Source organism: Parasteatoda tepidariorum, chromosome 5, assembly GCF_982258835.1.
Source record: "Parasteatoda tepidariorum strain Cologne lab strain chromosome 5, Ptep-v5.0, whole genome shotgun sequence".
NCBI lineage: Eukaryota > Metazoa > Arthropoda > Arachnida > Araneae > Theridiidae > Parasteatoda > Parasteatoda tepidariorum.
In genome coordinates, this window is record NC_141759.1 from 10,678,905 (window position 1) to 10,706,055 (window position 27,151).

Below are 27,151 nucleotides of genomic sequence, written 5' to 3' on the forward strand. Positions count from 1 at the left end.
TTTCGTTGTAATATAAACTGCATCAGTTTTGCAAATTTCTGTTTTGTCCTGCTGAATTCGTTGATAATTTGATAATTTTTAATTAACTATTTAAAACTTTCTTAATTTTAGTTACTTTTAAAAATGAAAGTTGTATGGTTAGACCATATTAAATTAATAGGAAAACATATAAACCAATTTGTTTCTATATTTTATTTTAAAGTTTAAACAAAATTGTATTTAATTGAAAAACTTAATGACCCACCCCTAGCTTTATGATTCCCAAAATAAGTATACAAATAAAATGCAAGATATAAATTAATGATAAGACAATAAATTATAATAAGTATACGATTTTAGATATGTAAGGCATTTTAGTTTAAAAAAATTACCCAAAGTGAAGAGAAAAATTTTATCCAAAGGAAGAAAATACCCTTAATGTAAAAAAGAAAAACCCTGCTAAAAAGATTTTAAAAATTTTTCTTACATTTCAATAGCATCAAAAATAAAAATATTGATTTTAGTCTGTTTACATTTCAATTATGCATGTTTGAAAATTTTTTTTTCCAGGAAGACTCATTGTTTTACAATCAATCATTAAAAATTCAAAACAAAGTAATAATTCTACTTAAGCTAGTTACTTTACTCCTGATATCAAGTTGCACAGAATAACACAGGTTATAACATAATGTATATAAAAGAAGAAAAAAAAAATCGAAATTTTGCTCGGAAAATAATTTTGTCCCCTTTAAAAGAAAGTAGGAACCAATCATTTGAGCAATTAAGATTGTTATTTAGGATGAGTACGTAAAAGACTGATCATCAGAACAATATATTATTTGGTGATTTTTCTAAAGCTCTTTGAATACTTACACTGCTCTCGAGGTTTTGCCAGAAAAGTTGTTTAATTATATAAATATTTTACATTTGGCGATTATACTTTTTCTTGTATTGCTCTCTTTAAAGTTAAGGCAAATTCCAACTACAAATAAATAAAAAAAATGTGTGTGAAATCATTGTTTTTGTTAACCTCTGTTCCAAAAAATCTATGATCGTGAAGAGTTAAAAGCTGGCAAATAATTTTGTCGAAACTTGCCGTCTTTAATTTAATTTATTTTCTAATAACGTTTTTGGAGATAATAAGACTTTTTATAATGTTTTCACGGAAAGAATGTTACCTAATTTACTAGTGATTTTGAGAAAATTTATCGCTGAATTAACATGTTTATTCATTTGAATATCGGGATGATGTTTATCTTTTAAAGGTATGGAAATTTTACTATCATTATTTGAAAAAACTATATTTTTCTATAAACAATTACTGATTTTGCACAGCTGTTGATTTTAAATACAAAAAGTAGAAAATCCAGGAAAACATTGCCTGTTACCATTTTCTAGTAAAAAGCAAAGTAATTGCTTTGTCTACTTTCTATTTTGTAATCTTAGGCGTAAAAGTCGCCAATGTTAATTCATCGGAAACTAGTAAATTCAATTTTTTTAAAATTTATTTTTAATTTTTAAAATGGCGGCTATGCGGAAAATTTAAATTAATTATTTTATAAAATAGCTAAATTTATTCGGGCCGAAGAAATGGAGAAGTTCTTTATTCTGATTTGATTGCAAAATGTCACTAAATTTCTTTCCCTTGAAATAAATTAAAATTTTATTGTTTATTTCGTTTTTACACGTAAATTTTAACGAAATTAACTTTTTATTCATTTAAGATAAAAACGCCTGTTTCAAAACTAATGCATTAAGAAATATCAATTTTAATATTTGAAGGGAAAAAATATCCTCCATATTTTCAACTTGAGCAAAATATTGACCTATTTTGATCCAAACTATTAGACTGTTTGATGTATCTGTGAAATATAATTTTCTTAAATTTATTATCGTCAACGCATTGTTTGCTGGCAAATTTTCAAAAAAATTTATTAAAGTTGTTAGAGATTGAAATTTTAGAAAAGTGAGAGGCAAGATTTGATAAAAGTTGGAGCAAATTTCTCACTATAGCTACAACTTCAAATTTAAAAAAAAGGAGATATTTCCGTATCGTGATCTGTCTCACCAACTACAATTGCCAAGGTGCCAAAATAACTTTTAAAATTGCAAATTTTTTTTTGAATAATGAAAAAAAAACGTGTACATGTTCGTCAGGGGCTGGCTACGAGTTATACCTTTTGAGTTGGTCCCTTTTTAGTTTCTCGCGGGCTACTGCTCGGAAGTTGCCTAGACTTATTGATTATTCTGCCACAAATCGCGATACGGAAATCTCCCCTAAAAATGACGACGAGCGATTATAGCACTGATTAAATACATACCGAATCATTTATGTTTGTGGTAACCACGAATGAATATTTTATTTGAAAAACAGAGCGGAAATGAAGTAATTTTGCGTTAACTTTTTAAATTTTTGTATGGATTCAAGAAATTTGAAAAACGTATTTTAACGCGACTCGCTTGCAATGCGTTAAAATATACTTGAAAGACCATGGTTTAAAAAAAAATTCTGAGAAAAAAATAATGATACTAAAATGAAGCAGTACAATTTCATATACTGCACCGTTCAACAAGCCGTAAAAAAACGCCAAATTGTGATAAATGAATTCGGGATGACAGAAGTAACCTCAACGGTCCGCATAAGAAATACCGAAGTCAAAGACACTTACCATAAAAATATCACAGTTGGTATCATCTGACAAATGTATACCAAACAGTAGCACTTAATTTTATAAAATATGAGTATAGGGTATACCGGGCAAATGTGCCATTTAAACTCAAAAAAGCATCAGTGTAGGGTAAACCGGGTAATGGCTTTGCATTGCTTTATTAATCGAGTTATTAAAAAACAATAAACAGCAATTTGATTATCATTATTCGTGATTAATTCGGCCAAAATAAATTTATCGCAGCCACAATGGCCACCTTCAATTGATTAGCACTCGATACTTTTATTCTTATTAATTATTTTTATTTAATTTTTTTGGAACAATATACTTTAAGGGGAGTGATTCAAACACCATGCATTAATACCACACATTTTTCTATCCAGGCACTTTATAATCACAATGAAGTCAATTTATATAGTTGTTGTCCTGTTATTTTACCAAAATGTTGTCCTCGCTCAAGAGCAGTGCCCCGCCATCTACAGGCGATTTCACAAACAGCATGTTGGATGCTTACCCAGGAAAAGTACTTGTCGATTTGTGAAAATTGGCATAGCAGATACATACAGAACAAGTCAAGAAATCTTAAAAATCATCAACGAATACCGAAGCAAAGTGGCCATGGGGGAGGAAAAGGGGGCCGGAGGTATGCCGCCAGCAGCGGACATGATTGAAGTAGTAAGTAAAATCTTCTGAAAATCTTAAAAACTACTTTACAAATTCACCCCAGAGATCGATGCAGTTTACAATTGATGAGTTCGTGGTAATAGGAAGATTTCGCAAATTTACGTTACCTTCCATCAGCTCCTGTATAAGATTTCAAGTAATTGCGCATGCGCACTGTGTCAATTCTAGAGTGAAATGTGTACGCGTCCGTAAAGAAATATCTAACTTACGTAAGTGAAAATAAGAGAGATCTCAAAAATCCATAAGTTAAAAACGCTAAAGTAGGGAAATATCATTTTAACTCTGACCACAAAATCAAAACAAACATTTACAATGGATGTATTTTATTTCTTTAAAGCTGTGGTATACGATTCAAGATGCTTTTTTACTCTACAAGATGCTTTGGTAGAATATAGATATTGATGAATTTACCGACAAAGAATGCAGTCTATTTTTATTAATTAATATATTTAAAAAATATTATTGAATTTCTATTAATTACTTAACTTCTTTTAACTAAATTATATAGTTAAAATAAATATAATATTGAAATAAAATAAACTCAGTGACACGACAGCCCATAGAGGGCCAAGGCCTATTGTGCTCACCTCAGTTTTCTTGACCTTGGGCTCTGGGGTGCAGGAGCAGATGTTCGGGTCAGGTGGTCAGCGAACGCGGACCCACAGTGTTTAGCTCCCAAGCATACTTGGTACTCATTTATCAACCCACTGAAGGGATGAAAGGCCGAGTCAACCTTGCCCGGAGCGAGGATCGAAATCAGGACCTGTGGCACGGGAGCGCGAAGCGCTACCACTCAGTCATTCAGGTAGTCAAAAAATATTTTTCCTACTTTACAACAAAATGTTAATGTTTAATATTGTCACGTAGAATAAATAGGACTTAGTCTACAAAGTACGAGAGCTTTATTCAACACCTACAAAGATTTATTTTTATAAATAAAGACTGCATCCATAAATCAGACAATAACATTGTTGGATAAATTTCATTAAAAACTACGTTTATGAAGCACAAATGAAAAATTTTTATTAAAGCCTATACGTGTTTCCAAGTCACATTTTTAGATCATCATCGGTAGTATAAATTAGTAAGGATGATAAAACAGGTAGTGGTGTAATTCGACTAAAATTACGTCACACTAAAAAAGATATAAGTACAGTTAAAGTTAGCAATACTAAACTGACAGAAAAAGTTTTTTTTTTTTTTTTTTTTTTTTTTTTTTTTTTTTAAAGAAATAATGAATTTTAAATGTTCAAAAAATATGGTATACTAACCTGATTATTAACCAAAGCTTTTAGCTTTGACAACGTGAACATTCTCAGAAATCCAGGTCAAAGCATAAAATAAATTTATAAATGATATGAGGTGAGGCGTTTTGCAATATATGAGTGGTGGTATTCTTTATTCTGGAAATTTTACTATTTGTGACTTTTAAGCGTTTTTTTAAATGAAATTTAATTTTGCCGCAGAGGATGGTTTACAGAGTATTGTCTTCATCCTAATTGTTTTCACTCTAATTTCAGACATGGGATGAGGAACTGGCATATTTGGCTCAAAAATGGACTGAGCAATGTCACTATAACCACGAATGTTGGGAATGTCGGTTGTCAAGTAAGTATTTATTTTCCTCAATATTGAATGCACCGAATTGATTACTTTTTCTGTGGAATTTTCGACCTAATTAAACATATTTGAAATTATAATAAACATATTATAATTTTACACATTTCAAGTACTATGGTGCCCAGTTATACTAGTTCTATGATCTAGTTTCAGGAGCACAATTTGTACAAACGATCAGGAAATTCCTCAAAAGTCGTGTTTATCATTTTTTGTTTAAAGTCGTGTTTATCAAGAACTAATCGATCAATTCACTTTAAAATTATACATATAACAGCTAAACATTATTATAAATGCCATTGATATCTGGTGATCATTTTGGCGCTGGTACTAACACGGAAATCTTCGTAAGCGAAAAAGCATATAATTGTTTAAATATTTAAGAATTTAGAGTTTTTATATGTAAAGAGTAATGGCAGTGTGAGGGAATTATAAATCGTAGTATAACAATTTATTTAGTTAATACTGGGTCTCATAGTCCAGTGATAGAGTTGTGGCTACATGAATAGCAATTTTTAAATAACCATTAATCACCATAAGGCATGGGAAAAAATATGAATTTGTTTTGCTTTCCAATCTTTCCATCTGTGTTTGATTACTTTTTAAATCTTCGGAATTGTTTTATTTTTTTAGAGTACAAATTAAAATTTCTATTCTCTCAAAATTTTTTTTTTGAGATAAAGCACTGTCGAACTTAAATTATGCAGAATTAAAGAAAATGTTTTACAATAACACTGAAATTTTTAATTTGTTACAGGAGAGTGTAGAATTTTTTTCCCATTCTTCTTACATTAACAACTGATTTGTGGTAATACATGCAAATTCTACTCCAAATATTGTTCATTGTTGACTGTGAAAAGAAACATGATTGTTAGAAATAGAAAAAGAATATCTATGCTTGAAAAATACTAAAATGGGTTTTTTGAAACATTGTGAAAGGCAAAATTTTAATTTCATTTATTGAAGAAACTTATTGAAAACTCTTTTATTAATTTTAAAATCTACAACATTTTCAAACAAGTATTTATGTCTGGAAATACCAATATCAATCATGTTTACACAATTTTTTTTCATATACCTTAGAAATCACTGTCTTCGTTTAACCAGTAAATGTGTGCTGGTTTAGCTACTTAAAGTATACCTGTCACTTACTATGTTTTTCTTTTTTTATTCTCGTACTGAAGAGAAATAATAAAATATTCCAATAAAAATGACATTTATTTCTTGTGGTTTTCAATCAAAACTGTTCATTTTGATGCATAATTGAAAAATAACTTTTCACAAACTTTTATTAAAGTTGAAGAGGGAAAAATCAGATGTTTTATTACGGGTGTTTTGACAAAGCTTCAATTTTGTCTTTAGTCTTTGAATCAGAATTTGAAATTAGAGGGGTTGTTGTCATCGGCAATTGAGACAGAGGGGGAGCGATTGTTCTTGTTTTCCAGTGGTGCCGCCTATGGCAAAGAATTCGACTTCTACCAGACCCATATGTCACACCCGTTCATAGGACGGACTCATTCAAACATTCATTCATTCGTTCACAAATCGTCACCTTGACTTGAAGCAGAGAACTATCAATCTCCAATTCAGTACCCCCAGAGGTTTTGATTTGTTATGGGAACATGGAGGACCTTGTTACCCGACAGATTTACCGTGCACCAATCACCATTTAATACACGGGGAATCTTTTGCCAGCAGGATTCGAATTCCCGTTCTCACGAACGTGAGTCTAGCTCATTGCCAAGCATTACAGTTTATTTTACATTCAAGCATTACAGTTCATTATAGACTACGGCAACTAGCTGGTCTGTCATTTTAAATAGGTAGAATTTCAAGTACTTCGGGATTTAAAATGGTTCAGTGAAAAATCAAGTCAATGTGGAAGCATAATAAGCTTAGTTTACTCAAGTGAGAGTAGATTTAATTTTTGTTTCTCGCATGTTCGCTTAGTATCATCAGTATCGTGATGAATTTGTTTTTAAAATGTTTCTTACAACATATGCTAATATTTAAAAAAAGGATAAATATATCAATGGCACCTTTGATTGACAATATTTGAAATTAGTAACTGTGTCAAAATCAACGGTGCACTTATTTGCTATTCGAGCCTATAAATTTCCTTTGTAAATTTTTTTTTGCCAAAACACTACAAATTTTAACCATTATAAATTTATTTAAGTTATAAGAATACACAGATCTAAAACAGTATGGAATACATTTCGAAGAAAAAATAAACGTTAAAAAATAATTTAGCTTTATGGCACTGTTCAAGAAGTAAAAGACTCCAGAACCAAAATGCTAGAAAGTTATTATCAACCTTTGTATTTATTTAACACATTTAGTTGATAATTTAAATAGACTTTAGTTTCCCAACCAGTTTTATTTAACCTTTTTAATCATAGACGAAAGTTTTTTACTATTAAAAACTTTTCTTAATATTGAGAGCATTAGTATAGTCTTTACTGATCTAAATATTAAATATGTTCATTCAAATATATGATCTTTGTAGTTTAGAACATCGATCCTTTTTTGGTTCCCAACCTTTTATCATACTTATCGGTAAAAGGACTATATGTTGGCGACTGCTTTTATGAGTTGTTACCCACAACAAACATTAAAACGAATTTTAATATCATGATTTATAAAGTTTAGAAGCTTTCACAATACTATCGTATTCAATTATTATCGCTTTGGCATAATATTCACGGTATTGTCATATTCAATGCACCTATGTGTATTATCGGACACCAAACAATCTGTGTAAAATAGAATTTGGCGTTGTTTTGCCTGTTGGAGAACTTGGTTTCATGGTACTCATAACGATAAGTACTGATTTTTTTAAAAAAAAGTTTATGATATTCTCATTTAAAGCATAGCAATATAAAGTTTGAGAATTTAAAATTTCTGACTAAAAAAGATGTGAAAAAAATAATTATTATTAATATTTGGTTTTTAAAATGTTTTAGTATTATAATTTGATAAATTTAAACATCTTTAAATCGAAATTCCGTTTTGACAAATAAGAATTTAGTATATTTCTGTTTAACATTACTTCCTCACAGTGAAGTATAATACAGTGAAGCCTGCCAAGTTGACCACCCTTGTAAGTTGGGCACCTGCATAAGTTGACCTCAATTATCAAGAACGGAATTTTTCCTATATAATATAAAGAAGCAAAACCTTTGTAACTTGACCACCTGTCTATCTTGTATGTTGACCACTGAAATAAGCCAATTTTGTCTAGGAGTATTATGAAATTCTACTCTAAAACCCTCATAAATTGACCAGAAAAAAAAATTAAGAAAATTTTCTGTCATTTTGGTAATGTATGTTAAAATGTCACTTGTTTGGTGAAATACTAGTGTAAAAAGCTAATCTAAACCCTTTCGTGAGTTGACCATCAGGGGAAACTGTAAGGGGTCAGCTTTTGATCATTTCTTTCATCCGTTCATTGAAAACAGGTGTGTTAGTTGAAAAGTTGCTCTTCCAGTTGCAATAGTGAGCATTTGAATAAACGAATGCTCTGAAATATGCTTTGATCCTTTATTTATGGTCTTTGATCTTTAAGTGTAGTAAATAAATTTTAAAGAGCTCAAATAATTTTATTTTGTTAAGGTTTTCAAATTACATGCTTTCGTGTTCTGATATTTCAAGAAATTATATTTATTAAACACTTTGCATGCATAACTAACGAAATAATTTTTAAAAAAAAAACAGTTAGATATTAGAATTATATGTATCAAATTCAGGTTTAAACACATTTCTTAAGATATCCATTTGCATATTTTCTGAATAAAATTTTTAAGTCAAGTAAAAATTTTTTTTAATATATAGCAACATGATATAGGAAACGAAAAAGTAAACAATGACCCACCCCCTCTATAAGTTGACCACTTGTCTAAGTTGACATTACCACACAATGCACCATAAGTGGTCAACTTACACAAGCTTTACTGTAATAAACTTTGCGACCGGACTATCAGCTGGATAATCGGGTACTAAATATTTATTTAAATTCTTTATGGATGATACTAGTAAAAATAATTGTAAACCTAATTGTAAATCTAATGTATTCAATTCAAAATAAAATGGTAAATCAAAGAATTTACTATCGCTTTGAATAATCATGAAAAATCTTCCATTTTAACAGTATAAATTTGGATACAAGGGACTATCAATGTAATGATGGAATTTCCAAAGCTTAGCATGAACTAAAGGTAGTAAATTTACGATAACTATGGGAAAAATATCCCTTTTTAAGATACCACTTCAGCATTAATGCAGAGTTCTCATACTGTTACAATGCTCGTGTAGTCCTTAGAAAACTCAAAATGTGGTATAATACATATAAAAAGTTACTAAATTCTTTTTATAAGCTTTCAATTTAAAATTCAATGTACCACTTTAAGACCCGGTTCAATTTGAAAGTACTTTTTTCGTGTAATATTAGTTCAGAACATAAAATATGCTAGGAAAGGTGTTTGGTTGTGAACATTATAAGAAGTTAAACACAATAATTCATGCATACTAAAATACATCATAAAATTTAAGACATAATTTTGTGTTTGCAATGGATATTTTTAAAATTGTAGCTTTTAGAATGGCAGAAAAGCTGGGTCTTCAAGGGGTGAGACAAAAGCTATGCTAAAGCTTTCGATTATATGAATGGCAATGGGTTGATTTTAAATCTCGTAAGTGTACCGCCAAAGCCTAACTAGATTCGTAAATTAACACTGTTTTTTGAAGCTCTGTCGCCAAGGAAAATAAAAAAGCCATAGTTTAAGTGCCCTACTCTTGAAGCAATGCGATGGTTATAAACATTATATATAATCTTGCCACGAAAAGTTATCTGTGCTTTAGCACAGACAAATAATTTAAATATTTTAGAAGATTTTAAACTTTTTTCAAAATCGCCAATGTAGTGAAATTTTTTCACCGTGATGAAAATTATCAAAATCACTGCCTTATTCTCAGTTTTTGCAAATTTTTATAATACCAGCTAATGCAGCCTTGGAGTAAGCTTTAAATATTTAAAAAAAAATCAGACTACAAAAGCTTCTTATTTTCACAAAACTGCGGCTTTTCTCCATATTGACGTTTTGCGCCCTTTTTCAAAATAAGAGTAGGCAGCTCTGGCTTTTGATAGGCTAAACTTGACATAACAGCTATAAAAATAACATATTATTCTTAAAAAAGCATAATTTCATCAGCCGTCTTCGAAAAACAGCCTTAACAGTTACGGATCTAGTTCAGCCATGGTACCGCTATATGAAAACGTTAGGCAACATCTGGGGCTCTCTCCCTAATTCGAGTATATTATTTGGTACATATCTCTTTAGGATCCTATGTGGTATCACAAGTCTTGGCTGAAATTCCATATTATTGCGTTGGAATAACGAAAAAAACAGATGAATGTCACGTGGAAAAAGAAAACTGGAGCCAAGCAATCGCCGAATTTTATGATGAAATCAGCGTTTTTAATAAAAAGCTCATAAAATCTATGGAGTTTAGCAGAGATTGGGGACATTTTGTAGGGGTGAGTGTGATTTGCTTCTTTATCAATGATTACCAGGGCTATTATTTGACCAAAAACAAGAAAACCGGCAAAAAATAACTTCAATTTTTATCGGAAGAATTATATTATACATAACTATTTTTTTTAATTATAATCAATCTATTTATATTGTGAATTTTTTACATGCTACATAGCTGCCAACTTGTACTGCCATTGAAAAATAGTTTTCTTAGTGTTAGTTCTTATCATAGGGGATAGCTTTCTCGCTTTGGTAGCCCGAAGAACTGCGCTCAAAATTGCGCTTTACGGTAGAACAGTTCAACAGGTACTGTTACCGGACGCTTCGCTGGCTGATAAAAGTGGTCAACTCGGATTGCCGTTACCCCTCGTATTTTAAGGGTAAAAAGTTCATTTTCATCGTAAAACAGGTGCATTTTTGAGTCTGAGTTTATTACTTATAATTGGATACTTGCACTTTAAGAAGAAGATACATATGAATTATGATGTCAGCTGATAGTTTATAAGCAAAATGGAGGGCTAAGGTTGAATAATTTTCTCCACATAAGTTAGAATGTTAATTAACGTGAAGTTAATTCCGCATCACACATGGAATATGTTGAAATTTAATTCTTTGTCGTCTATGTCTTTTATTTAACTTAGATTTATAGTTTGTTTATGCATTTTATAGATATTGTGCTATATTTTTATTTGTGTACCTGTCAACTTCGATGCACAATCAGTTTGTTTATGTTCTACATGGCTTCGCGTCTGTCTTTGTGTTCAGTAAGAATTATATAGTGAAAGAATTGAAATATATAATGAAAGAATCTTTGTGAAAGAATACAAAACTTATCACCTAAGAGAGTTTATACTTTAAGGGCTTGGTTTACTCGGAACGAAATGAAAGGAACAGTTGCAAACGTAAACAAAAGCCACGTTTCAACAACCAATCACGAGTGATATACCCGCATTACGTCACTTGCAGGTATCCCATTACATTGCCACAAGTTATGTAGAATAATTACGATTACTTACTCCAATAGTTTAGATCTTATTACATGCAATCCGATTATTAGAACAAAAGTTATTAAGGTTTTTGGTCTTTTAATTTATACTCTGTACTTTGGAACAGAGTGCAGGACATATTAAATTTCAAACTTGTTAGTTTGAGAGTGAAAACAGGGTTCTCGGGGTCCTTGAAGAGTTTTAGTAGTGGTAGTAAATTTAGGTTAATGCTAAAAGATAGTTTTAATTTTAATATAATACTTCATCGTTACATGGTTTGGAAGTTAAAAAGTTTCATGTATGCATACTTTTTTTTTCAGTGGTGGTTAAATCGATAATTAGAAAATCGATATTTGTTTTATTTTCGCTACTGCTTTTTAAAATTTTCAAGACACGCGGAAACTTTGGAAAACATCTTAACCCTTTGACGCAGGGTTAAGATAAAGGTGTCCTTTATATATATATTTTTTCTTACTCTCTAATTACAAGCAAAAATATGTTTTGATATACTAAATTGCAAAAATAGTCAAATAGATACTAAAAACATCGGCTTGATTAACGAAATTATATTAGTACTAAAATATAAAATTCTATTGGATTTTTTTTATTCATATTCAAAAATTTATCAATTATTACTGATTTTGCAAACAAAAGAAATTTTAATGATAAATTACTGTTTCCCTTCAATAACTTCAAATTAGAAAAATTATTGCTTGAAAAATTTTATCTTAAATGCAGAAAAATACACGTGTGTTTCATACTGTATTTCATAATCATAAATTATGAAAATGTTAAACATAATATTTTTCACTTGATTAGACTTAATTTAATAGAAAAAAAATTAGATAAATATGAAAAATACATTTGAAAAAAATTCCACGCCAGAGGGTTAATTCTCAGAGCGATACATGTTTGAATGCCCCAGGCTTGCGGAGTGCTTAAAAATTAAAGTGAAAGGTGCTAATTTTATTACATGGCATTAGAAATGAATTATTATTCGCCATCGTCTTTATTTGAAACAACAAGGTCACGTATTTTGCATCTATAGTTAAATCTTGGACTTCCCATCTAGATGAAAATTAAATTCATTGAATAATTCTCAATTTTTACATGGTTTTATGAATCCGAAAAATGTTGAGTAATGGAGTAATTTTTAAACTATTTTGAAATATTAATCCACAAGTGCTTTTCACTTACGCAAGATGCTTGGAGGATACGCCAAAAAAATTATTTATTTCCTGAATTGTACTACCGTTTTTAAGAATTTCTAAACACTGTACTAATTGTGAGAACACTTTTGAGAATTAATTATTGAAGTGCATTTTTTTCTTTCTTTTCAGATTAATTGGGCAGAAGTATTTAGAGTTGGTTGTGGTTACGTGATTTGGAGAGTACCGAAGTCATACTTAGCAAATCATTATTATGCGTGCGACATAGCCCCTGCGTAAGTAGTTCAGTTATTTCCACGCGGCGTAGTTATTTTTGTATTTTCTAGCACAACGTTTGTTCGTTGAGCTAGCAAACAAGGAATGAAGTGTACTAACTCTTAAATCACTCTTGAAGCGATGGTGGGTGTGATATCTTAATCGGATCGGTATCAGTTTTTTCCAGCAGTTTAAAGATTAAGAAGACGCCATACCATGAGAGAAAATGTTCACAGCAATTTCTTTTCCTCCTCCATTACTAATTGACAATTTTAAATAAAAAAAAAAGTGAGTTCAGACAAACCTAGAACAAGCCATGAAGTTTCGATTGCTGAAAAAAATTATTTCAAAATATCAAAATGCAAGCAAATTATCGGAAGAGAATTTCTCCAATGTGTAATCCTAAGCTATATTCTCATTATTTATTTTATTTCGATATTTTAAATTTCTTTTCAGTATTTGAACTTCAAAGCTAACTCTAGGTTTGTTCAACTCACTTTTTCTATGCCAGCAAGGTGGCGGAGTGGTTAGCTTGCCCTACTTCAAGGCCAATGGCTGCAGATTCGAATCCCGCTCTGGGCATGCATGTTACTTTCTGTGTGTTGTCCTCAGTTGTGTGTGACATGAGAATGTTGCATACCCTATAAACGGGTATCTGTGTTAGTATCGTGCGGGTAATGCTGCTCGCCTTTATGATTTTGGTCACAAGGTACTCACCAGACAAATGAGCAGCAGTTCCGGAACCTTCCGTGGCGAAGAACGATAGGTTCAGTGCCTGCCGTTCAAAAAATAAAATGAAAATAAAACATAAAAAACTTTTTCTAAACTTTAAATTTTAAATTAGTAATGCAGGTGAAAGAGAAAATGCAACGATTAGTTTCTCCGATGGTATGGCATGCTTTAAAATGAAAGAGAAACGAAGGGATGTAAAATTAGGAGTTATTTATTTAGCACATTAAATACATCCATTTAAATTCAGCACTAATAACTTTTCCACTGGAAATAAAGCCTTTCCAATTTTAGCCTTTTTCAGGACAATGTAAAATACTCTTAATCATTTGACTAATAATCATTTATATATACAAGGCTATTTTTTTCAATGTTCGATCAATTTCAAAAAGAAAACCATCCTAAAAATATACATTTTTTTATTGTAACATTATGAGGGTTTAAGATATCCCCATTCGGCGATTTAGTTCATTTATTCTTTCGTTACTGAACTCCACTCCACTAAAGGAAGGACTGAACGGTACATCATGCCGTGAAGTGAGCACATCGTTCGTTAGTATTTTTTATAAGAATTTTTTGTAGCTAAAATTTTTTTACTCCTAAATATAACACACAGAAGTAATTTGTTTCGACTTATAAAAACTATTAGCTCAATGAAAAATATACTTTTTGTGTTATTAATGCAATACAGATAAATGGAATATTGGCCCCGCGTCAGATTGAAGTGGATTAGAGGGGAGATTACAAAATGATTTTCATGCTGACGTAGGGTGATTTATGGCCCTCGTATACACAGGACATCGTGTGCACAAAGAATATAGAAAGGAGAAGAAGTCCACACCTTAAGATTACATAACTAACTCCGGGAACTGCTCGGTTCGGTATTCTATAACAGAAAACAATTTACAGGGTGAGCAACATACTCAGAGTTAACAGAACATCATATGTACTAACATCCAGCTCATGCTCATAGGAAGCAAAGGGACTGACAGGTGGTATGTGAATCGGTTGTTTGACAACTCCACATGTGTGGTTGGGTATTCTACCACTCGCACCGGGATTTTATTCTTTCTTTCTTTGTCAAAATGTGTTGACAGATTTAATCAACATGAATGATATTCATGTATTCTCAAGGAAATATCTTTATAAACAGTACAGTACCGTTTTGCAATAGCGTAAAGTGCATTAAAAACAATAATAAATGATAAGAGTAAACATTCCTTCTGCTCCAAAACCCCAAAAGTAGTTGAAACCCAATGTTTTTTAAAAACAAGAATATCTTTAAAAAAAGCATTATGCCTTATAATGTACTTGGAAAAGTTTATTGAAGCATATTTCAAATAAGTAAACAGCCTTTGAAAGCGGATATTCTCTAAAAAATTCATTTCATACGCACCAATTTCATAGTTGTTCCGATTTGTGGTAGCCAATTATAAACTTTTCAATACCCTCGTCATAGTAGGCAGGTTTTTAGCTATCGGTTGCAGGTCTCTCGGTTTGAAGCTCAAGTTATAATGCTGCCCTTCAAGTCCACGTTTTCAGTGAGGAAAGAGTCAAATATCGGGAGACGAATCACTCTGCATAGAATTTGTGAACTGGCGATTTCCTCAAATCGCTTAATCGACTTTCTAAGCAATACCCTCCATCAACTCCCGCTTTCTTTCCTGATGTATGCAAAATAAACTCTCTACGTCCTGTTTCAAAGCTACTGCACAATTATCTCAACTCTGTAGCCTTGAAATTTTGAACTCAATCCAGAAGGTAAGGGAACACCTGGTTCAAGTATTGGGAGAAATTTGCCTGAGTCTAATACTTTTTGAGGGAACTAACACGCATTTGCGTTACATAGAGAACAAAATCACGAAAACCTTTCATGGTCAGTCTGACGGCAAGGGGACTCTAACCCGTGATCTGTCTACCACTGAGGATATTTTACGTCAGCACTATGGTCGGTGCAAGCTGGATGCTGAATTCGAATCAACCAGCCATTACTCGGATTCGAACCGGGTTCCCCTCATTAGAAAGTGAACTCTCTATCTCTTGAGCCATCACGGCACGCAGATCGAATAAATGAATTCTGAATTACGAAAATTTCAACGTAGGCATTACTCTATACACTTTCTTTGTATTGCATACCATGTAGAAACCCGATTGTATACATGAAAAAATTCACTCTTGAAGGCTGTTTTCATTGTTATTACCATTCATACTTATGCACCTACTGAGTACTGAAGATTGGAAAGTGGGGCATGATGCGATTAACTAGTATTCGTGTAGCATATCTTCGCAAAGCTTGTTGTGAGTTTTCCATGTGGAACAGAGGTTGGACAATAAACAAAGTGAAATTTCCGAAGGCTGTACAATAATATAAAAATCCTTCTATACTAACTCTATGCAGACATTATTTCTTTCAGCAGCAAATGTTTTGGAAGATTTCCCACGACGAAACTGCTGGCATAATTCGAAAGGTCATACATGAAGCTCTTACAAATGGTGTTATTTTAAACCATGAAAAATTCGAATCGATCAAAGGAAAGGAAGTTAATGATTTATTTCTAGCTTCAGTACCAGCAGTTTTGAAATCATGCTATACTATTGAGATATTTGTATAAGAATGCTTTTGAAATTATGATGATATTAAAAAAGGAAGAAAGCTACGGTCATTTTGGGTTGATCCTGACTTTGCTTGGGTAAAAAGGACACCATTTCAAAAAGCTTCAAACATTTTTTTTAATAAATTGTGCCAACAGTTTTTCTAGGTAAAACCTTCCAAAACATTTACTGCTAAAAGAAAAATTATTAACATAGAGATATTATATAAGTGTTTTCACATTTTTGACCAACTCATACTGTATGTGGATCCAAAAATTGTCTTTATATAGCTAAAGGGAAAGCAAAATTTAAACATCTTTTTAGTACATTTGATCAAGCTTATCTTCCACTCCCTTTTTTCCTGGTCATAACAACCCTACAGGAATAGGACATTATTTTCTTAAATACCAAACACAGATCTATTTGATAAATGTTTATATGTTTTAAAGTAAGAGGTGATTATTTTCGTTATTAAGTTCCTTAATAAAATTCCCATTTACAGTTTTTATTTTATTTCTATATGATAGAAAACAAATTTTAATTTAAAATTGAAGAATATTTTTGGTGACAAATTTTCTCAGTAATTATCAGTATATTGTTTTTTTTTACGTAATAAAATTTTTTTGAAAAGCATTTCAATGAATGAATGAACACTCAAAAGGTATTTAAAGCACATAGTTTAATAAAATAAAATTAATTCTATATGCAATGGTTTTTCCTGTTGCAGATAAGAAATTCTATTCTAGATCAATATTTTTTATGTGATACGGTTTCAGAGTTAAGTTAGAGTTTATAAATATTGCCACGCGCGTTTTACTTAAAATTTTCACACTCGCAGTTTTCGGATGATTTCACTTGCTATACTCTAGTGATAAAAAAAAATGGATAAAAGTTTGAAAGCAAGCATAATATTCTAGATTTCCAAAGTTCAAATAAACGGTAGGAATTTACATTGAAATCATATTTTTAGGCCTAATATGAGAGGTGGCCGAATGTACATAGAAGGACCCACTTGTTCACAGTGCCCCATCAACTCATGCTGTGGAGGCGCAACCTGCAAGTCTGGACAGGGGTACCGAGGACTCTGTCGTAAGTAGAGCGGCACTCTTTTTATTTTTTTAATTTTGTACGATTTTAGTTTCTTGCTTTCGTATTCGAGGGAGTGATGAACTATTTTAAATCTTAATAAATATAATTAAACCTTAACCTTCTCAGGACTGTGATCACACATACGTGATTGCGCAATTCACCCTTCATCTACCTTCTGCCTGTTTCCTTAATACAATTTTATGAGTGGTCATTAAAGAACACTCTGTATTCCTAGAAATGAATATTTTTCGAAGTTTCAATGTTCATTTTATTTTCTTAATGCTTGTACAAATAATACCATCCTTGACCGCAAGACACGATCTCCACTTGATCAACGAAGTCTAGCTTCTCTGTCAGAAGTCAGTGAGTGGGTAGATAATCACTTTGATCAGACTGTGAATAGGCCGAGGGTGAACGGTATCCCCTTTCAAAAATGTAAGGTATTTTTGAGGTTTATATGAAGTAGTTTTGGGGTGTCAATGTTGATATGATGTTTAGTCGAAGTTGATTTCAAAAACAATCTTAAAACATCAACCTCCCAAGGTGTATAATCAAGGTGTATGAAGCTGTTTTATTCCTCCTTGTGGTTGTTTTGAGGTTGATGGAAATATACTTTTGAGCAAACAGCTTAGAGAGGTAGCTTTTGAGGTGTTCAGATCAATTTTTCTACTTTTCATGCAAATACGTATATTTGAGGTGTGAATAATTTCACCCGATCGAAACTAAACTTATTTCTGAGTTATATATGAGGTTGATTTTGTAAGATGTGAATGAGGTTGAAATTGAAGTTTATTAATGAGATTTTTTGGGGGGTTCAAAATAAGACCTCATTTTCTACCTCAGATGCATTTTTTTAAATCAGTCAATCTCAAAAACACATTTTTTTGTAAGTATCTGGTCTTGTTAAATTGTAGTATCATCCCACGTATGTTGTGGGGACATCAAAATGGAGAAGTTATTCCCTTGGCAGAGGATCTAACTAATCCTCAGGGGTGCTTCCCAGACCATCACCAACAACTTATTGCGAAAATGATGAGCCATGCAAATGGAAGGCTACTAAAACTAAATAGTACAATACCTCTCATCTGATTTATAATTTTTGTTAGATCTCTACAACTTCCCGCCTCTTTATCTGCCACCAAAACAACCGTTCCGGTTCCGTTGCGCTTTTATGAGGGGAGATCCCAGCTGCCATTACAGTTCAAGAGATTCACAGAAATGGGAATATGTTCAAACCATTGGTGGTGAGTTTTTAGTAATTTGTTTCAGTGCAAACTTCTAGTTTAGTTTGTACACAATTATTTATACTATATATTTATTCACTCTATATATTTGTTCAGACAATATATTTATTCACACTATATATTTATTTATTTTTTTACCTTGCAGCAGATATACCTTCGTACTAAAATGAGAAAGCGACACGCCTATCCTAAATGCACTATCACAAACTATTCTAAGAAAAATTAGGACTTTTTTAAGAAACAAAAGAGCATTAAAATCTTATAGCAGTTGAATTCAGCATTCTTCTTTAATCGGGTAATAGTTGATTTAAGGTTAGCAATTACAATTAATTTAAAAAATATTTTAACTAAAGAGTAAAAAGGTAACTTAATCGCAATTGCATTTTTAAATGGCACATGTTTTACTGAAATGACTCAAAAGTAAAATTAAATTATCAATGTTTTGCCATAATTGTAGACATTTTGTTGACATGATTGTGGAACAGTTGACATGACGGCCACAAAGCCTCTAGAGAGAAAGAAAGATTCTCATTGCCCGTAAATTTGACACACGTCTGCGAAAAAAGCAAAATTTTTAGTTCATTTTTTTAAGAAAATGCAATACTGAATTGTTTGAAGTTCAAAAAGTATTATGGAAGTAAAAAAACATATCGAAAAAATAGAAATAGTAAAGAAGAAATAAGTTTGATCACTGCAATCAGGGGAAAGGAATTTTAAGTACATCATGTGTATGAATTTTAAGCAATCAAATATTAAAGCCTAAAACTGATTCCAGACGACGGCTGAAACTAAATCATTGGAGGCGAAAATATAAACAAAGACTTGCTACTACGTTATAGCATCGAACAGTAAAAACTGTAAGCTATGTTACTATTGACTGGACCTTGCACAACAATAAAAAAACATGAGAACTCAAAGATAATGAAATGATAAAACCGAAATTTTTTAATGAGTAATCAGTGCATAACCAAACTAAGTTCAAGTCCACATTGCTAATCAATTGAAAATGTTGCGTCAAAAATGAATATGCGTGACGGTTACAGCTTAGGCATTTTTGGACGGTGTTAACCTCAAAAGGTGAATTTAAGATTAAATTTTAAACTGGGTCCCTAAAGACAGTTGACAAAATAAGTTTGAAAGTTATGCTGAAAAAGTTTGGTTTTGAAAGGAAGTTATGAAGTGATTATTTAGATTTATTTTTGATCCTTTTTATAAAAATGTCAATGGTAATTTTATAAAAGATCATCATAAATACGGTGATTTGTGTGATTTAATGGCAGCCGGACTATTTTAAATTATTTTTAAAATTTAGCACGTAAGGAAATTCGACAATATTCAGAACATCTCTAGAAAAGTATTAAAATTAACCGGTTAATGCCGAACGGCACATATTTAGGACAGTTCCTTTTTTCAAAGACATTCATTGTGGTGGGAAATTTTTTTCAGTATTTGCATTTATCTGGGTGAATTAACATGTTGAGCACAGCGTGAGCCATCGCTGGCTGACAATGGACTTTCCATTTAGGCGGCGTTAGCCGCCGGTGGCTGACACTGACCTTTCACATAGGCCGCGAAAAACAGTTGACTGACAGCGTATAATATGATATAGAACTATAAAATTTACACTCTCTTATGGAATTGCAGAAAATGTATTCAAAATTTACTTAATGTTTGTGATTCTTAGTTTAATAAATTCAATTTAGCAGATTTTTATCCACCACTATTTTTAAACAATTCGTAAGGTTATATAATTTACCACTTTTATTTGATATGTCGTGATAAATCGTCTAAAATAATAGAAAAAACCGTCTAATATTTGAAAATTTAGTCTGTAGTTATTTACCGGCCATGAGGGCACGTCATGTAAAATTACCATGGCGCTCAATGTGCTAAAAGATTCACAGATACCGTGATGATTGGGGGAGGAGTAATAATAGTTTGATTTACTTAATATATCACTACTCAATTCATAATAAAAACTATATCGTTACACTTTGTAGTTATTTACCGGCCATGAGGGCAAGTCATGTAAAATTACCATGGCGCTCAATGTGCTAAAAGATTCACAGATACCGTGATGATTGGGGGAGGAGTAATAATAGTTTGATTTACTTAATATATCACTACTCAATTCATAATAAAAACTATATCGTTACACTTTGTAGTTATTTACCGGCCATGAGGGCAAGTCATGTAAAATTACCATGGCGCTCAATGTGCTAAAAGATTCACAGATACCGTGATGATTGGGGGAGGAGTAATAATAGTTTGATTTACTTAATATATCACTACTCAATTCATAATAAAAACTATATCGTTACACTTTGTAGTTATTTACCGGCCATGAGGGCAAGTCATGTAAAATTACCATGGCGCTCAATGTGCTAAAAGATTCACAGATACCGTGATGATTGGGGGAGGAGTAATAATAGTTTGATTTACTTAATATATCACTACTCAATTCATAATAAAAACTATATCGTTACACTTTGTAGTTATTTACCGGCCATGAGGGCAAGTCAAGTAAAATTACCATGGCGCTCAATGTGCTAAAAGATTCACAGATACCGTGATGATTGGGGGAGGAGTAATAATAGTTTGATTTACTTAATATATCACTACTCAATTCATAATAAAAACTATATCGTTACACTTTGTAGTTATTTACCGGCCATAAGGGCAAGTCATGTAAAATTACCATGGCGCTCAATGTGCTAAAAGATTCACAGATACCGTGATGATTGGGGGAGGAGTAATAATAGTTTGATTTACTTAATATATCACTACTCAATTCATAATAAAAATTATATCGTTACACTTTGTAGTTATTTACCGGCCATGAGGGCAAGTCATGTAAAATTACCATGGCGCTCAATGTGCTAAAAGATTCACAGATACCGTGATGATTGGGGGAGGAGTAATAATAGTTTGATTTACTTAATATATCACTACTCAATTCATAATAAAAACTATATCGTTACACTTTGTAGTTATTTACCGGCCATGAGGGCAAGTCATGTAAAATTACCATGGCGCTCAATGTGCTAAAAGATTCACAGATACCGTGATGATTGGGGGAGGAGTAATAATAGTTTGATTTACTTAATATATCACTACTCAATTCATAATAAAAACTATATCGTTACACTTTGTAGTTATTTACCGGCCATGAGGGCAAGTCATGTAAAATTACCATGGCGCTCAATGTGCTAAAAGATTCACAGATACCGTGATGATTGGGGGAGGAGTAATAATAGTTTGATTTACTTAATATATCACTACTCAATTCATAATAAAAACTATATCGTTACACTTTGTAGTTATTTACCGGCCATGAGGGCAAGTCATGTAAAATTACCATGGCGCTCAATGTGCTAAAAGATTCACAGATACCGTGATGATTGGGGGAGGAGTAATAATAGTTTGATTTACTTAATATATCACTACTCAATTCATAATAAAAACTATATCGTTACACTTTGTAGTTATTTACCGGCCATGAGGGCAAGTCATGTAAAATTACCATGGCGCTCAATGTGCTAAAAGATTCACAGATACCGTGATGATTGGGGGTGGAGTAATAATAGTTTGATTTACTTAATATATCACTACTCAATTCATAATAAAAACTATATCGTTACACTTTGTAGTTATTTACCGGCCATGATGGCAAGTCATGTAAAATTACCATGGCGCTCAATGTGCTAAAAGATTCACAGATACCGTGATGATTGGGGGAGGAGTAATAATAGTTTGATTTACTTAATATATCACTACTCAATTCATAATAAAAACTATATCGTTACACTTTGTAGTTATTTACCGGCCATGAGGGCAAGTCATGTAAAATTACCATGGCGCTCAATGTGCTAAAAGATTCACAGATACCGTGATGATTGGGGGAGGAGTAATAATAGTTTGATTTACTTAATATATCACTACTCAATTCATAATAAAAACTATATCGTTACACTTTGTAGTTATTTACCGGCCATGAGGGCAAGTCATGTAAAATTACCATGGCGCTCAATGTGCTAAAAGATTCACAGATACCGTGATGATTGGGGGAGGAGTAATAATAGTTTGATTTACTTAATATATCACTACTCAATTCATAATAAAAACTATATCGTTACACTTTGTAGTTATTTACCGGCCATGAGGGCAAGTCATGTAAAATTACCATGGCGCTCAATGTGCTAAAAGATTCACAGATACCGTGATGATTGGGGGAGGAGTAATAATAGTTTGATTTACTTAATATATCACTACTCAATTCATAATAAAAATTATATCGTTACACTTTGTAGTTATTTACCGGCCATGAGGGCAAGTCATGTAAAATTACCATGGCGCTCAATGTGCTAAAAGATTCACAGATACCGTGATGATTGGGGGAGGAGTAATAATAGTTTGATTTACTTAATATATCACTACTCAATTCATAATAAAAACTATATCGTTACACTTTGTAGTTATTTACCGGCCATGAGGGCAAGTCATGTAAAATTACCATGGCGCTCAATGTGCTAAAAGATTCACAGATACCGTGATGATTGGGGGAGGAGTAATAATAGTTTGATTTACTTAATATATCACTACTCAATTCATAATAAAAACTATATCGTTACACTTTGTAGTTATTTACCGGCCATGAGGGCAAGTCATGTAAAATTACCATGGCGCTCAATGTGCTAAAAGATTCACAGATACCGTGATGATTGGGGGAGGAGTAATAATAGTTTGATTTACTTAATATATCACTACTCAATTCATAATAAAAACTATATCGTTACACTTTGTAGTTATTTACCGGCCATGAGGGCAAGTCATGTAAAATTACCATGGCGCTCAATGTGCTAAAAGATTCACAGATACCGTGATGATTGGGGGAGGAGTAATAATAGTTTGATTTACTTAATATATCACTACTCAATTCATAATAAAAACTATATCGTTACACTTTGTAGTTATTTACCGGCCATGAGGGCAAGTCATGTAAAATTACCATGGCGCTCAATGTGCTAAAAGATTCACAGATACCGTGATGATTGGGGGAGGAATAATAATAGTTTGATTTACTTAATATATCACTACTCAATTCATAATAAAAACTATATCGTTACACTTTGTAGTTATTTACCGGCCATGAGGGCAAGTCATGTAAAATTACCATGGCGCTCAATGTGCTAAAAGATTCACAGATACCGTGATGATTGGGGGAGGAGTAATAATAGTTTGATTTACTTAATATATCACTACTCAATTCATAATAAAAACTATATAGTTACACTTTGAACTAACATTAATAAGATATGTTAGAATTAAAGTGAAAGCAAAAACAAGACTGTTAAATTCTAAAAAATAAGCCTTGTCCAAACTTAAGTTACCGCTTTTTATTTTTTTCCCATTCTGATTCTGGTAATCCGTTTATGACTCGCCCGTCTCGAAAAGGTTAAAGTTCATACGTTTCGGAAAATATTTCTGAAAAGGGATCACAAGCTGGTTATCAGAGACAGCTAGTATTCATTAATTGACATATATTTGCAACCTCATTCTTATTTTTACTGGCTGTTCTATTAAATGGCCATTGCACTAACTGGTATAATTTCATTGTAGTCCGATCAGACTAACTTTTACCCTTTCAAAGGCCGTGGTACGTATACTTACCACCACTTTTTAAATTCCATGGCAAACTTTTTTAATACTTTTAATTTTGGTTTCCATTTGTTAGTAACTTCAGCTTTCTTGAAGTGGGTTTAAATAAATTTGGTAACCATTTGTTAGTTTAAGAAAACGTATATAATTTATTAAATACATAATTTCTTTTGAAGTTTGAAGCAGCTATACAATTTATTTTATAAATAACGGAAAATAAAAGTAAATAAGTTCCTAAGTAGGTCGTGGTAAATATACTTACCACCAAAGAAAAAAATGGTTTTAAAATTTCGATTAATTTTTTATAAACTAAATTAGTTCTTTTCGTTAGGTCAATTACGATTCTTATATCAATTTCAATTCCAAAAATACTTTAATTTACCTGTACTAGAAATAAAAGGGTTAAGAAACCGTGTAGACGCTTTCAGTTATAAGAGGCGATGGCAAATCTTGGAGTATTAACCTCCATGACCCGTAATTTCCTGCCTGTTGCGAATATGCTGTACTTTATATCTTTTTATTCGTTGCAGGTAACTTCTTAGCCATTGTTCTCAGCAGTGGAGAGAGTGCGAGTGTCCGCTTCTACTCATGGATACAAATCAGGCGTGTTTCATGTCTGCTCATAAATTATCACAAGGGTCCAAATGTACACGGTGAACCAGGTGACAGTACACTTGAAGCCATTTTGGAAATTAATGGTAAAATGGAGAGACTACCGCTTAATACTAGGAATCATTGGGAATATAATCTGGCATCCTATCATTTAATGTATGATGGATATGCAATGGTAATAAATAATTTCAAATTTATTTTACAGGTATATTTCCTCCTTATTTATAAGCGGTAGAGCCTTATAAATATGGATGAAATATATTTTTTTTAAAATTATGTGATAAGGATTCTACAGAATAGGTGGACATTCTCAGAAGGATCTACAACAATGTTTTTCAATCTAATTTATTAGTAGAACCGGTAAAATATTTCTGCGTTTTATCGCGGAAGAATAATGTGTTAGTGATTTGGACAATTGGCGATATATATATATATATCGCCAATATATATATAGGGGAAGAGCAGGCAAGATGGACCGCTTAAGGAAACTTAGTTCAAAAAATAGTAAACTAGAGCAATTTTAAATCTTTTACACTGTAAACATATAGTGGGAACATTGCTCTTACATATCTCATACCGAAAATAAATAAATAATAAAGTTCAATAATAATAACTTAACATAAACAAAAATAGAAGATTGTTCTATCTTGCCCGGGCTTGTACCATCTTGCCGAACATTGCTCTTACATATCTCATACAGAAAATAAATAAAGTTCAATAATAATAACTTAACATAAGCAAAAATAGAAGATTGTTCCATCTTGCCTGGGCTTGTCCCATCTTTCCGAATATTGCTCTTACATATCTCATACAGAAAATAAATAAATAATAAAGTTCAATAATAATAACTTAACATAAACAAAAATAGAAGATTGTCCCATCTTGCCCGGGCTACCCGGGCAAGATGGGACACATAATTATATTTCAAAAATCACTGAAATTGATGTCAGAATAAGAGAATAATCGACAAAAAAAAAACGTTCCTAAACATCACAGTTACTGCATAAGAAGCGGCCAAAAACGGAATAAGTACTGCGAGCTTCATGAGCCCATTCTAAGCAATCTTAATATTGTCTGTCAATTAATTAATTATAAATTATTTTTATAAATTTTTTTTAAATAATTTGCTAAGTAATATTTGCTAGTTCTTCTTTTTGATAATATTACCTTATTTTTTATGCTTTTTGCCAAATCCGGAGAGTTTAATTATTATATTACACTTTCAGTTTATTTTGGCCGTCCCATCTTGCCCGGTCCATCTTGCCCGGATAGTACATTTTTTAAAAAAGACATCCGCAAATTCGTTTAAATAAATAAATTTTAATTTACACTACTCATTATGTTTGTACAGTAATAACACTACATGGCCACAAATTTGAAAAATTTGTTGCAATGTATTAAACAAATAATATCAGCATACAAATCAGGAAAAATATTTTACCACGATATAAGAAACGATATAAGAAGCAACACCTTGTGAACTGACGAAAAAACTTGTCCATATTGAGAACAACAATATTTTCTTTCCGAAAACGCACGTTAGATGTCGCTATCGTGATGAGCATGGAAAAAAAAAAGCGATGTCCCGTCTTGCCCGGTGGTACCAACTTGACCGACCTTCCCCTATATATTGAATTAAATTAATTACATTAGAAGGATGACATTATTAAAATTAAAACTGCTTTATTAGAAATGGAGGTGTGATTTATTTGATGTTAAAAACTCTCTGAAATCACAGGCCACTATACGATTCCACCTTACGATCCTTCATTCCTGTCCTATGCACATAGTAACTAGAATGGGCGTCTCAAGGCTTTAAGCATTTCCCTCCTCTCCGTTACCATGGTGTATCAGAATCCTCCCACTTCTTTTTAAAACGCAGTTGAAAAGACACAATATTTACTCTAACCATTGTAACGGTGAGAGAAAAAGTGTCGAGAATGGGAAAATCGCAGAACCTTGAGACGCCTATTTTTTTTTTCTTCACAAAAAGTATTTTTTTAGTAACGTAATCTTATTCATTTGTTTTAAGTATTTGGATTAAGACTCATATTAACGTTATTTTTTTATATCTTTTGTTTTAGCTTGAACTCAAGTTCAGTGTGATTCCTGGTTCTTATCCGCAGTATTTGGAAATCAAGGAGATCAAAATTACTGCCCAGCCCTGCGGAGCACCAGAATGTGTCTGTCAGAAATAAAATAAAAAACATTGTTTCAAATTTTGCTGACATTGGATATTATCAAATCTTTTACGCCTTTAAAGCATCTTTTAATGTCATATTTTTGCATTCTTATTTATAAAGCAAATTATAGTAATTGAAATTATTTGTTAAA

The 27,151-nt window shown here is 31.8% G+C and overlaps 1 protein-coding gene across 1 annotated transcript; it reads left to right on the top strand.

The window, feature by feature from the left end:
* Window positions 1–1,099: 1,099 nt before the first annotated feature.
* LOC107453071 (cysteine-rich venom protein AnHyalC) lies at window positions 1,100–27,136 on the top strand. The gene is made up of 9 exons (XM_043051334.3): window positions 1,100–1,244; window positions 3,032–3,323; window positions 4,853–4,940; window positions 10,289–10,485; window positions 12,810–12,913; window positions 17,185–17,303; window positions 18,410–18,547; window positions 24,736–24,992; window positions 26,902–27,136. The coding sequence occupies exons 2-9, from the start codon at window positions 3,048–3,050 to the stop codon at window positions 27,013–27,015; spliced, it is 1,293 nt and encodes a 430-aa protein (XP_042907268.1). The 5' UTR covers window positions 1,100–1,244; window positions 3,032–3,047; the 3' UTR covers window positions 27,016–27,136.
* The last annotated feature ends 15 nt before the right edge of the window (window positions 27,137–27,151 follow it).